The 13,833-nt window shown below is 32.0% G+C and overlaps 1 protein-coding gene across 6 annotated transcripts in view; it reads right to left on the bottom strand.

The window, feature by feature from the left end:
* Nucleotides 1–4,752: 4,752 nt before the first annotated feature.
* Nucleotides 4,753–13,833, bottom strand: part of LOC138330131 (modulator of macroautophagy TMEM150B-A-like) — a 39,259-nt gene continuing 30,178 nt past the window's right edge. For all 6 annotated transcript variants that reach the window (XM_069277534.1, XM_069277533.1, XM_069277531.1 and 3 more), the window contains 7 exons: nt 13,041–13,094; nt 12,041–12,108; nt 10,284–10,438; nt 8,861–9,041; nt 8,456–8,514; nt 5,703–5,855; nt 4,753–5,488 (listed from right to left, as the gene is read on the bottom strand). In XM_069277534.1, the coding sequence (XP_069133635.1) occupies nt 5,423–5,488; nt 5,703–5,855; nt 8,456–8,514; nt 8,861–9,041; nt 10,284–10,438; nt 12,041–12,108; nt 13,041–13,094 (736 nt within the window). In that variant the 3' untranslated portion in view covers nt 4,753–5,422. The remainder of the gene's footprint in view (nt 5,489–5,702; nt 5,856–8,455; nt 8,515–8,860; nt 9,042–10,283; nt 10,439–12,040; nt 12,109–13,040; nt 13,095–13,833) is intronic.

Here is a 13,833-nt window from a genome sequence, read left to right as displayed (position 1 = left end):
GTTATCAAATCATGATGTCACGTTATTGTTTAGTAGCGTTAAGTCATGACGTAACAATGCATTTCCAGTCAATGAAGAGCGTTCCAGGTTATATTACAGTAGTTAACATATGCAAAAATACTACATGGGTGAAGTACACACCTATCAGGCGGATTACTAAATTTACATTCATAAAGTAGTTATCTAGATACTTATATTTTTATTATTTGTATCTTCAAATGGATATTAGATCAATGTTTTAGTAATTAAGATATCAAAATATCATTTTACACTAAAAATATCATATGTTAACCTCTTTGTATGACACGAAAACATCGGCTTTGTATGGGTACTTTTTAAAAAATTTAAGTAACTTCCATTTTCTAGAAAATGCAATAAATCTATATCATATATCTGGCCCGTTCAGCCATGACACTGTCATAACTATCTTAAAGCACATGTGTAAAAACTCTTTTTGTTCACCAAGTCGCCACCTTCAAAGTGTCGTGAGAAGTAAACTATACTGTTTTCTTCGTCAAAGGCAAAGAAGATGGTGACTTGATGGATACAGTGAACAACGAATAATTCGAATTTCACAAGTAGAAAAAAAGAAGTGTCACAGCATGCTTCCACGTGTTGCTATTTTTAACACCATACATTATCTGCAATATCCGTTCTCATGTGTGGTATACAGGCCGCTTACATGATGGACATGTCACAATTTCATGAAATGGTAATATGTTATTGCTGTTTGGCTACAGCATTTAACCTTATGCTTTGGCTCACAGCATTTAACCTTATGCTTTGGCTCAAAGAGAAGTGATTGGAAACATTCCAAGTAATTCGTGTCTTAATAATTTATAGATCAAACATTATTTTGTATATCTTGAAGTGGTATTTTTAGATACCGTAAACAAACCTATTTTCGTGAGCAATAACTGTTTCGCTAAGGATGTCGATTGGCGAAAATAGGTTACCGCGAAATCATTGCAACTAACCTAGTCAAATAAATCTTATCAAATCGCGAAACAAAATCGTCACAAAATACGTTTCACTATAATTACAACAAAGCCTTTGGTTAATGTAAATCGAAACATTTACATTACGCGAAATTTTGTCTCCGCAAAAATTGGTTTCGTTTATAGTATCAAAAAATTAATGTAATCGTTGAGTTCATATCAATGTAAACTAAATTTCTTTCGCTGATGTTAATTCTCGCGGTTTTCAGATAAAAAATTTCGCGAAGATTAATATTCGCCGTTTGAAAAATTAAATGTGAAATCTTATGAATAAAAATATGATGTACATGTAGATGGTAATTTTCGCAATATTGTATTTGGATTGCAAAACTCTCGGAAAGTAAATTGCACACTCAAAAAATTGTTTTACAGTATTCACTTAATGAATTTATTATTATTATTATTTTTGTACTTTAAGTGATAAATGTGCGCTGTGCGTATCTAAAACGTACTCCTCATCTTTGTATTGTTGATATAATTGGATGACTGTTTATCAGAACACTACACCATAACAGGAAGAACATTTACGCATGACGTCACTGGTCGACAATATATGACCAATTTTACACTGAAATGTACACGCCTATCTCAATATCGAACTTAACAAGACTATCGAATTAAAGGGCACGTTTCTGGTACATCAGTTGTACAAAGCCTTGCATCCTGCTCTGTATTTTATATACATGTTATATTTATCAGAATATAGGCTGTATTCAGTTAACATGATAATATATATGAAATTTTAAAATATTCATTTTAAAATCAAAATAACGTTTTAGTATTTTTTCTTATTAGAGTCTACAAAATCCGCTTTTTTATCATGTAAATAAGTTTTTGTAATTGGCACATTTCACAAGTGTAATATAACCTCGAGCGGGTTTTTATAGTGATACAAACAATCACATGGCGTCAGAATTCCAGGAATACAAATTATCCGCTGGAGTTTTGAGACAAATTTTGACGTTGAAATCATAGCTCAGTTATAAAACCTGTCTTAAGTTTTTGCTTATCTTGCCAATGCCAACTACAAAGATTTCTGTCATGGAATATGAAAATTACATTCTTTTAAAAGGTACGTTTATACAGCAGAGTAGAAATTTCCATTGTCTTTCATGATATTTAATTGTCTAAAAATATTAGGTTATGATGTTAGCTGATCAGATCGGACTTCACGTCCTATTTACACCTCGGGTCATTTAAAGTCTACACTTTGTGTGGTTATCTGCACGGTTTGGGAGGCTGTGATATGTTCGTGTTGTGCCTCCTTGCGATATTGGAAACTCTTGCTATCTCGCTTAAGTATACCACCAGAGTCATCAGACAATACATCCCAATGGGTCACAATATACTGATTCTTATTCTCGTTTTGCTGAACGTTAATTAAGAGCAGAAACTACAACTTGTACACACTATGGATGTCTTAGTCAGGCAACACAATAAAAAAAACAGTGCAAAAGCAGACAAAACCGTTGATAAAGATTATTCTTTGCATATTAAAGAGTGCACCTCCGTGCGGATGGGTATTGATTGTGACATCTTGTTTTTACATGTGTCATGTTTTTCAAAGAAGATTTTTAATATCACAATCGATAAATTCCACAGTGAAGAAAAATATGTTTTGTGGAAAGACGGAAAATAAAAGAGCATGTTAACTTGAATGTTTCCATGTCATTTTGCACATTACTATTCGGTAGATGTATTTAAGAACAATATTTGTAGTAAAAACAATGTCAGATGGAAGACAACGATATTTAAGGATAAACTTGAATATATTTGTTATGTTATGGAAATATAACACAAAAATCTGCGTGTACTCTAAATAAGCCACTAAGCGGTTTATAATGAGAGTACACTTTGTGCAGTCTTACCACAAAACAAATCTGAAGAAAATCCTTTGAAAATTCAAAATTCATTTTGGAACTCTTTTTTTCTATGAAACCAATATGCCGTTATCTCAATCGATCAGAAGCAATATTTTTCATTTATGGGTTAGTAAAGAAAGTGTCTAAGCCAACGAAAATGCTCGTATCAAGCAAAATTGAATTATTATGGAATATATATATAAACACAGACATTTGATTAGATAGTTATGTTTTAATTTTTTTTCATCCTTGGATGTCACAACAGATTGAGATATAAGTACAACACTTTCTTACAGATTAGAAGGCTACACATCCAGGGGAAATCGACATTTACATACAAGGACACACACACACACTGAATGGTGACAACATTACTGTGACTCACTTTTAAATCATGTCATTCTCGCCAAATATCATATTGAACATACAATACATTGCAATACAAAAATGTCAAACTTTCACAACATCAAATTGAATTATTTATATCACTCTCAATACATTTTTAAAGTGATTATAACGAATCGAACACTTGTCAAATATTCTTTAAAATCTATACAATTATATGAAATATCATCAAAAACATATTAAGCAATTCATGTTAATGACGTAACTTGGCTGAATAGACTCTCTATTCTAACAAAATGCCTGTCTCGATACTTTTTCTTCAACGATATGTTTCGTTATCATTTTCATATTTTAGATTAAAATTGATTATGGATTTGAAGAATAGAATATAATACTCAACACATTATAATAATGTCGATTCAAACAATCTGTCTACACAGGACCTTTTAGTATGAACCACACAACATATTATGTGAAGAAGGTTTCCCACGAACTTACGCTCAATTTTGATTCTTCGGAAAATTAATTCATCATATGTATTTGCCTTCTGTTGCAAACGTTATACGATTTGAGCTATTTTCAAATTAAAAGAAGAAATCAAAATGAATTCTTTGATATGAAAGTTTTCTTTTTTTCTAATTTTGAAATAAACTCTATCTCTGAATTAAATAAAAAACAATAATACATGAAAATGATCAATTTACATTATCTACATTATTACGTTATCTCCCTCGTAAATACAAATAAACGAAAAAAAAACCCAAACGATATTTTTTCGCGCCGAGAATGGCATTTGAACGCAAATACGCGGGTATCCATATATAAAAAAATATCTTCCTTATTCTCATTTTTCATTCATACGTATCGTTTTAAGTGTTCACAACCTGTGGCTGAATCGTCAGGGTATACAAATTACAAAATCACTCACACTTAATATAAAATGTGATCTAAGTAGAAAATAAATAAGTATATAACACCATTTGCGCAATAATTTTAATTAAAAGCACTCAAAGTGACCAAATTTTCTCTTGCTTATATTGCATTATTTAAAATGCTTCTGAAAATTAGAAAAGGGGAGTTTTGTTTTGTACAATGCATCATCTTCCCCTCTTTTCCCTATCTATTGTAAGCACATTAAAAACATTAAAAAGTCCAGTATTACCATAACAACTTGTAATTTAAAAAAAGCGTACTCTATATCGACAAATATGAAAAGGTCTTTCTAGTTTTCTTCTCCAAATCTCCGAGTTCGTTTGACAAAATGTCATGTTCATTATAAATATTTCATTGACCTTACAAGTGAAGAAGACAACAAATATAGAGTATATCTCCGAATAAAAAACATATATATATATTAAATTAATTTTAATATTCAACAATTCTAATTTTCTTGTTTTTATAGATATATCTGCTATGTCGTCCTTTGATATTCATAAAAAACATACATAACAAAGCAATTTATTAGTCAAAATCTAAATTAATTTTAGTAACTTTAAAACAGTCCTTGATTTCAAATGTAAAATTTGCGAGATAGTATTTGTTTTATAACCCTTACCTCCAAATTCAGATAAAAAGCAATCCATAAACTTCGTATATAAATTTCTTTAATTTGACACAGATATTTTCAAGAGTGAGTATAATTTAGTTTACTACAATTCATAGTTTATCTTCAGTATTTGCTTTCTGTATTGCACCTCCTCATACAAAGCTATTTGAAATATATTTTTATACTAAAACAAAGCATGCTATTTCATAAAAATGTCTTTTGTTTTGAATACTATTATCCGTTGACATTTTTCAGATCATTGTTTCCATTTACTTCATAGTCAATTATTTATGCGTATCAGAAATAATCGCTGTTAAACAGGAAGAAGAAAAAAATATTGTAGCGAATTAAACTTTAGAAATCTACCTTCTGTGATATATATAATATAGTTATTTATCAATATTTCGTGGACCAGTCTTTCGCAAAACCGCGAATATTTCAACCCCGCGGAAATATTTTGCCATAAGGTATTTTTTGGATGCATATATCTTCCTAATTGTAGGAATGCAATCTTCCACAGTCAGCGCGGAGTGTGATAAAGTTTTGGACTTGGCACTTGTATCTGAGTGAAGCTGCCCAAATTGAGGCAGACCTGGCCGGGCAACTGAGTCCCTGTCCAGCATCGAAAGACTCATGGATGGATTTCCGGTCTAGACCCGTGAGGTTCCATTTCACACTGGAGTTGTTCCCCTTTGTCGTGGATCCACTTCCGTTGATAATCTGTTATTGTTATTACCCTGAAAAGTTAATTAAAAATTAGTGATAACAAAACAATCCTAAAATGTTTTCCATGGGTACATTTTAATATTATACTCACGTATATATTTCAGAACTTTTTATGATGATAATACAACTAGGTATTTGGTCAGTTTCCTATAACCTTTTCTTTTTCGTTTAAGAGATTTCAACATTTTCTTTTCGTTAAATAGGTATAAGATATTTTTAACTTACGTTTTCTAATTGCTGGAAATTAAGTTTGACCTTTGGACTTTCAAGGACAATCGACCGGAAATCCCAGGTGAAGGACAGAGTGTAGGCCAGGATGGATCCGGCAACTAACCACTCGGAAATAGTGGACGTTAAATAAACTCCTCTTAACGGGCCCTGTAACAGATCAGGTCAATGTACTGTAACAGATGCTTATACTTATACATATATACATAGTATAGTATAACCTATAACAACACATATTAATGTCTTACTCTAAACAGGCATATTTTAGTGGTAACATATTTTACCGCTATTCGCGCCGGGCATATTTTTTCGCTGTGGTATGATTGAGTTAGATGTATAGGTAGTGTAATATTGTAGCAGAGTGAAAATTTTTCACTGGACCAGTTAGAATTCGATTATGCGCTAAATTCGTTTCCACCAAAACAAATACGTTTATGGTATATGGGAAACTCATGACGGTATAATTAATAGTTATTAATTAATATGTATTTGTTATTAACATCTACATTGATTTATATCTGGAAATCAGACTAAAAGAATGCCTTGATATGTTAAATCACAAAAAAAAAAAAAAAAAAACTCTCGCGATAATTCATAACCGAAACAATTACCAGCTGTATGGCGGAAACCTCTCGCGATAATTCATGACCGAAACAATTACCAGCTGTATGGCGGTTATTAAGTTAATATGCGGAGAGAGGAAAATCGTCACAGTTTGTTTCAATAGCACACCTTCCACATAGAACATTATGACATAAATAGGATTAGTGAAAATACAATCACTTTCGTGATATTGTCAGAAATTAATTAGGTAATCAATAAATACCATTATATTTCGTGAGAAATTACCAAGCACATGGATTCGAACTCGCGACTCAGTTGTGAGGGGTTTGTAGTAATTTGACTTATAAATAATTCGGCCATTCACTCACAAATATTCATAATTAATTGTTTGCTATATGTACGTAAGTAATGATTGATTAATACCTATATGAAGTTTACATGATTTATAGATTGGTATACGATATAGCTCTTCTGTAATATGATAGAGAGGAGGGGAATCCTACTTCCTGAAAAGAGCTTTCCTGTAGTTTGTATAAACCGGAAATAGGAGTGACAATTCACCGCGCATGATGAACTCAAACTTCCGTTTCCATGAAACACGAGTGAATACAACACTCCTCGAGGCCGATATTTTAAAACAACACTTCGAATATTTCGATCGAAGAGTAAACAATGTCACGTGATTTGTAAATGTTATTAGTTGATGCACCTGTATGAAAGGCAATGTTTCCTTAACACGCAGACGACCGGTAGATGAACGTTTTTATGGAGATTGAAAGCAAAACATAAAATTATATATATTTATCATATATAAATTTCAAACTCAATTATTTTCCAATGAACCAATACGGTACTAAAATATGTGCATGTTGACATTTAATAACAGTAATTCAGGAAGTAGTTTAAAAGATAATTGTCGATATTTAGGTAAATATACCGAATGCAAACAATTTAAGTGGCATTACTTGTACAATGGTGTTTATGAACACAGTAAACAACAAACAAATTATCTGTTATTATATGTTATTCAAACACAATAGATTCAATGAAGTGATGAGCGCAAGAGTTCTATATACCTGTTTTATGAAACTTATTAAAACGTCGAACTTTTGCGTCGTAAGTTTATAAGCGTTAGAGATGGCCTGATCGTTCATATATCGTTAGGCTTGAACAATTCCTTGTTTTGCCATTTCAGATTAAATTATTAGACAAAAGTAAGTAAAAAGAGTATAATTTTGAAATATTACAAAACATTCTAAAGATTGAACAGAGGAATCTTTCTCATTTACTGTGTAAAGAATTATCATATATAGTTGAATAGAAAAAACTACGGCAGATTGCTCAATATACAAGCATTTCTGTGAGTGACAGATAGTGATCAATGTTGAGAAAGCATTTCGCGAGCGATTCGAATTCGTGAAAGTTTATCATTATAGCATGATTTCAATTAAAGCTACAATCATATTCTGTTACATGAAATTGTAAAATTGAATTGCCTTAGAAAAATTAACCATGAAGTCGCGAAATTAACTACAATTTTTCTGAAATTTCCACTACTAGAAAATATTTTTGGTGCACTCATACTGGAAGTGGGTGAATCACCATTGTTAATAAATGACATGGCCGAAAATAACATTCAAAATTTCGACATTTTCTGTCTTGAAAACGTAGCCAAAATTTTATTTGTTATATTTTGCATACATATTTGTGATCATAATATGTAATTATTTATATTCTTCAGAAAATAATACAGTTTGATGACATAAAACATTATTTTGATACCTTTTTGGATAAAAAAGGGAACCCTGTCATACACCTCTACTAGGAAACTTTAATTTGGCCATAGCACAGGCCCCTGGGACCTTTTGAACTTTTTTGATGTATTTCGAGGGTTTGCGTTTATGTTGCTACATATAACATTTAATTTTAATAAAATTGGTTCGTGGGTAAATTTCCATTGTTGGTGAAAGAGGTCCTTTCGAAAAGTATTAATATCATACACTCACGTATGGTATAAGGGAAATAACTGCCACTAAAACTGCGTCCTCTCTTCAGTTGGCATAGGTAGAGAACCCGATCAGTATAGTATAAACTAAATTGTTCCATTGTCAAACGATAGAATTTGGTTATTATTGCGATAACTGACACTAAAACTATCTTCATTGACAAATGAATAATTTACTTACATTTTTCGAAGCTTCGCCTTGATATTCCTTTATTTTGTAATATGTTTTGGATATAGTAACTGTGCAAAGTTAAGGAAGTACAATGTATATTTCGGGATTTATCTCGAGGGGGGGGGTGTACAGCGGACGTCTAAAAATACATGTATATGAAAGTGATTCTGAATCTCAGTAATTGATAGATATATATTTATCATACTCTACGCCATTATGATATTACATAGCACTGGGGATAGCACTCTTTAATACATAAAAATATTTTGCACGCGCAGAACACGTGTACACTGCTAAATGCAAAAGCTTGAAACAAGTTTTTCAGATTCCCGTATGAATTCATATTTAACGTTTTTTGCATTTTATCAGAGGAACTAATGTTTTTTGTATAATTGTGATCTTGATAAAGGATACAGATTATAAGGAAACACGAGAGTAGGAAGCAGTTGATAAATCTTGCAACAGCCAAAAACTTGCTCCCTAATCCCTCCCGCCTTAACCGCCATGTGATACATGTCTGTAACCAGGTGTATGCCGTTCCCATGACAAAGGCTAATCCTGCGCCTGCGTAGTGTGGAGCACGTTGTACTTCCGTCTGTACATGAAAAAACCAAGAATAATATATAATATGTTAATTAAAGCTATACAAGTAAGCATAGTGATTAGAAGAAATAAATCATAGTTGAATCTCGATCATTTTTTTAAGAAATTTAAGAAGGCTCTGCATATTTAAATAATATAGAGAGTGATATATGTTATACTAAAAGCAATAAAAGTATGATGACTGTTTTAATAATTAATTAAATGGATCCCGATAAGATGTTTAATTAGAAATTTAAAGTAGTCATTACATACATAAATTAAAGTAATATAGGTTTTAATTGAAATTTCAAAAGTAAGCATATTGTTAATGATTAATCTTAATTTGTTTTGGTTTAATAAGAAATAAAGGATATGCATGTGGATATTTCTATATGTAAAACCATGACATTATATGTAATGTATACAATATATTCTTTCTACGAAGACTTCAAACGCAGTCAATTATATTACGTTGTAGATAGTTTGCATTTATATGATCAAAAAGTATCAATTTTAATGAACATCTAACTACTCTGGATAATTTTTCGGTGGTGAGGAAGAGAGTTTGGTGGGAAAATAGAATTTCGAAGAGATGATGCGACTTTTATTCGAAGGATACTATCCCCCAATCTGCTTGTTGCACTTGAAAATGACAGATTGCATAACAACCAACATTCCATTAACAACATGTACAAAATGGGAGTTAAAAGGATTTCACATCACGTTGAATTTGGTTTTAAATGTTTTATCACGAAAACGAAAAATCTAGACTATCGTGATGTTTAATTGACTGTCTTTCTATACTACAGAATAGAGTTGTCAGCCAAATGAGATATCAGTTTGGCATCGTAGTATAGAATCGGGCTATAAAATGTTTTATTAATAATTAACTATTACTGTTTAGTTATCATTAATTATTTAGCGTTTAAAACGTAATAGAACTCTAATTGAATGAGAACAAATACTTGATTAAACAGTCCATTTTTGTTTTGTTTTAGAATAAAAATGATGACGCCACTTGCAAAGTGGCCATTAACTTCGAAATTGTAGATGTATTTTATACGACAATGCTAGCTGGGATCAGGTGCAGCACTTATAACCGTTATAGAATTGTGGCTTGTGAAATTCATAATGGATAAATATTCTTGAAATTTTCGATGCGTCAAAGATAGCATATCTATTAATTTAAAAATTATTATTTTCACATCTTAAATTTAATAAGCCACTTGAAAAAAAAGATAATAGTCTTGGTTACCTGAAAGTTTGCAACCATGCTCATTCCAAGCGCTGATAAGACTCCGATTACTACGCCCGCCATGTTGCCGTTTTGCCATTGATGAACATTTTCCATCTTTTTGTGCTTGAATATTTCTTTCAGAAATAGATATCTAACGAGCACGTTCATAACAACTGCAATGAAACAGATTTTTATCTTAATCAATTTCTTTTAAATTTAATCTCAACCGAATTGCAAATGATAATAAATGTTCCTCTTATCAGATGTGCATGTAACATGCTGCTTTGAGCTAAATATATAAATTGTTAAAGTATAACTGATGTTGATTTGATTAAAACTACAAAAGTAGGACAAGTTACGTGTACATTGTAAGATTGTATCGATTCATGTACGATATCCTGTAGCCTTTTAAATTTGCAGTTATTTTTTTATTTTGATATAAAACAAGAATATGAAATTTAAGGAAGTAAAACCGATGCTGATTTGATCAAAACTACCAAAATAGAACAAGAGACATGATGATGTAATGGGTAAAGTTTGTTTTTATCAATTCGTACACGATATCTTCATACACGATATCGTGTAGCCGTTTAAATTCGCAGTTACGGAATTCTGTCATTTTTATATTAAACCAGAAAATGAAATCTAAGGAAACGTTCGCGATCAGAATTTATATTTGCTTTGTAACATCACTGTAAAACATTGCTATGCTTATCTATGTCATATTTAAAGATTATCTTAAATTCATAGCTATGGTATAGAAACGATTTCGCATGACATTTGAGTTTAAGTCTAAATTGCGATTTTTTTACCCACAAAAAGTCTGTAAACCTACTTTCTTTTGCGTGTAATTTACTTTCGCGAAGTTAGCAATCAGTGTAAATTCTCGAAAGTTTATCTCTGCGAATTATATCTACAATAATCATATTTTAAGTTTTCAATACGCGAATAATAATTTCTTCGAACTTGTTTTGAAATGGAAATCGCGAAATTTAGTAACCGCGAAAAAATATGGTTTTACAATAACCGGCTGTACGGAATATGAAACCAAACATGTCTATGTACACATACATTGTACCTTTTCAAATACATTGTATATGATTTAAGATATAGATAATTTGATTTTGATTCGAAACACTAATAAGTCTAATTATCATTATGTTAGCAATTTTAACCACCGCTGATGCAATTTTGCTTTAAACTCTTCAAAACACATCTAAATTGATTACCTCATTTCGTAACATTCTAGAGGAGTTAACAAACCTGAGAATTTCCTGCTGAGAATAAATCAAATGAAAATGTCCATTAAAATCATCGCACCGTGTAAATTTTTCTATTTTTGAAATAAATTTAAATATTAAGTCCTTTTTCCAAGTGGGTAGATAAACTTTACAACTGTCTGAGTTTTATCGGTAAGTGTAAATTAGAGATTCGGTTACATGAACTAATTACGATGGTGCTTATACAACCTTATCATGTTCCATAAAGATTAGAAGGCTATAAATTCAACAAGTACTTAAAATTCCAGACAGTAAACTGGACTACACTTCAAATAGAAAATCGGGGTTCTGAGGAAGTTTTACTCTCGAGCAACTGTTGCAACTGAGCAACACACCGCAAACATAGTAGGCCGTCGTCCTTAGACTGTTGATAGAACGCTAAACATTAAAAACAAAGCCCCGCACATCGTTGTCCCAAAAGTAACATGAACAGCAGTTTTGCTACTCGCTTGTAATCTAATTACCATTCTATTCTGATAAATAGTAATCACTCACGCATGACGGCTCCTATATTGACTAATTGGCCGAAGACACAGCGCTCCGGTGCCTCAATTGCTGTATGGCTAGAACAAAAATAGCATCAGTAAGTCAAAGTTAGATGTTGAAGAGCATAACCTTAAATTAAGATTGTAAAATATGAAGGTTTACGTACTTCGGAATAAAAGACCTGAATGATGCCAGTCAAAGATTAGCTTGAAAAAAAATCAATTGCAATGGTGCAGTAACTTCAGTGTTGTTTTAAGGTTTTAGATATTGTTTAAGCTAGCGATACTTTGCATGACTATATATCACTCCTTAGGTGTACTTGAGCATAAATAAGTTGATAAAACGTTGCCTATGCATCGGTCGTAACCTTATTGTTAACTCGTAGATTGTTGCGTTGTTTGTTAATTTTGGCGTTTGTATATCATATGTACCGAACTCTGTGGACTTACTAAACACTGAAATGTACGATTGTTTGCATATTTTGCCAAATTTTATAAGCCACATAACAATCAACGACTCAACTGTAATACCAAAGTTAGACCTTATACATACACACTTCATCAACTAAGTATGTTCAAGTACACCTAAGAGGTGATATATAGACATATCAAATACCACTAGTTTCAACATGGTATAATCGTTCTGAGATATTTTTTATCTGTTTTACCCAAACTTCCTATACAAATGTATATAATACATTTTCGATCGCTTTACTGTTGTAATATTTTTCAGAGTTACCATTGACTTTAAGATTATACACAACAAGTAGAATATTTAAAACGATTTCTCAGACATGGGCCCAGTTTCATGAACATTCCTTAATTTTAAGGAATTCCTTAACTTAAATTTCCCCATAGAAAAGTATTACAAAATTTAAGGAAATATCTTAAGTTAAGGAGCCTTCCTTAAAATCTGTAATGCTTTCCTATGGAGAATTTTAAGTTATAGGGGATTCCTAAGATTTAAGGAATGTTCATGAAACTGGAGCATGGTCTTGATATTGTTTTACCTGATGTACGGGAAGTCTGGCTCCGTGTGACCATAGCTCACAGCTATACCATATCTATAAACAAAACAGTCTTCATAAAACACATGGAAATCATTCTATCTAGACATAACAAACTAACTGCCCATTTATTCATTGATAACCCCCTTCCCTACCCTCGACCCCATTCCATTGCTATTCACACTCCTAGCCCTCCACTCCTCCTAATACTGTGTAGCGCTTTAAATTCGCGGGGTCGATATTTTGCGGTTTCCTATCACAGACATATTCACGGAGGGTAAAGTTCGAGGTTTATTAATCCCTACAATTCCTGCGTCGTCGGTTACCCAAGTAACCAGTCCTCGTTCCGTTTATGCTGCAGCGTAGTGATCTTTGGTACGTTTATGATTTGCTGAATATTTAGTTTCAATGAAAACGCGAATCTAGCGAAAATAAACCATCCGCGAAACTTAACCATTCTACAGTAATTATATAATACGCATATTTAAAATGATAATCAGCAAATTCCATAAACTACCATCAACTTGCCAACTCATCAATTGTTAATAAATTCCAACTCTTATCATTACACAAACTACCCTCTCTCACCCTCTCAATATCCATTCATCTTATAGAAATAAACCATCCGCGAAACTTAACCACTCTACAGTAACTATATAATACGCATATTTGAAATGACAATCAGCAAGTTTCATGAACTAGCTCCAACTTGCCAACTCATTAATTGTTAATTGCCCCCCCTCCCCCCCACATTAACAATCACTACCTCCTACTCCCTACTTACACTAGCTGCCCC

The sequence above is a fragment of the Argopecten irradians genome, chromosome 8 (genome assembly GCF_041381155.1).
Source record: "Argopecten irradians isolate NY chromosome 8, Ai_NY, whole genome shotgun sequence".
Classification (NCBI taxonomy): domain Eukaryota; kingdom Metazoa; phylum Mollusca; class Bivalvia; order Pectinida; family Pectinidae; genus Argopecten; species Argopecten irradians.
This window is presented reverse-complemented; position numbering and strand designations above follow the sequence as displayed.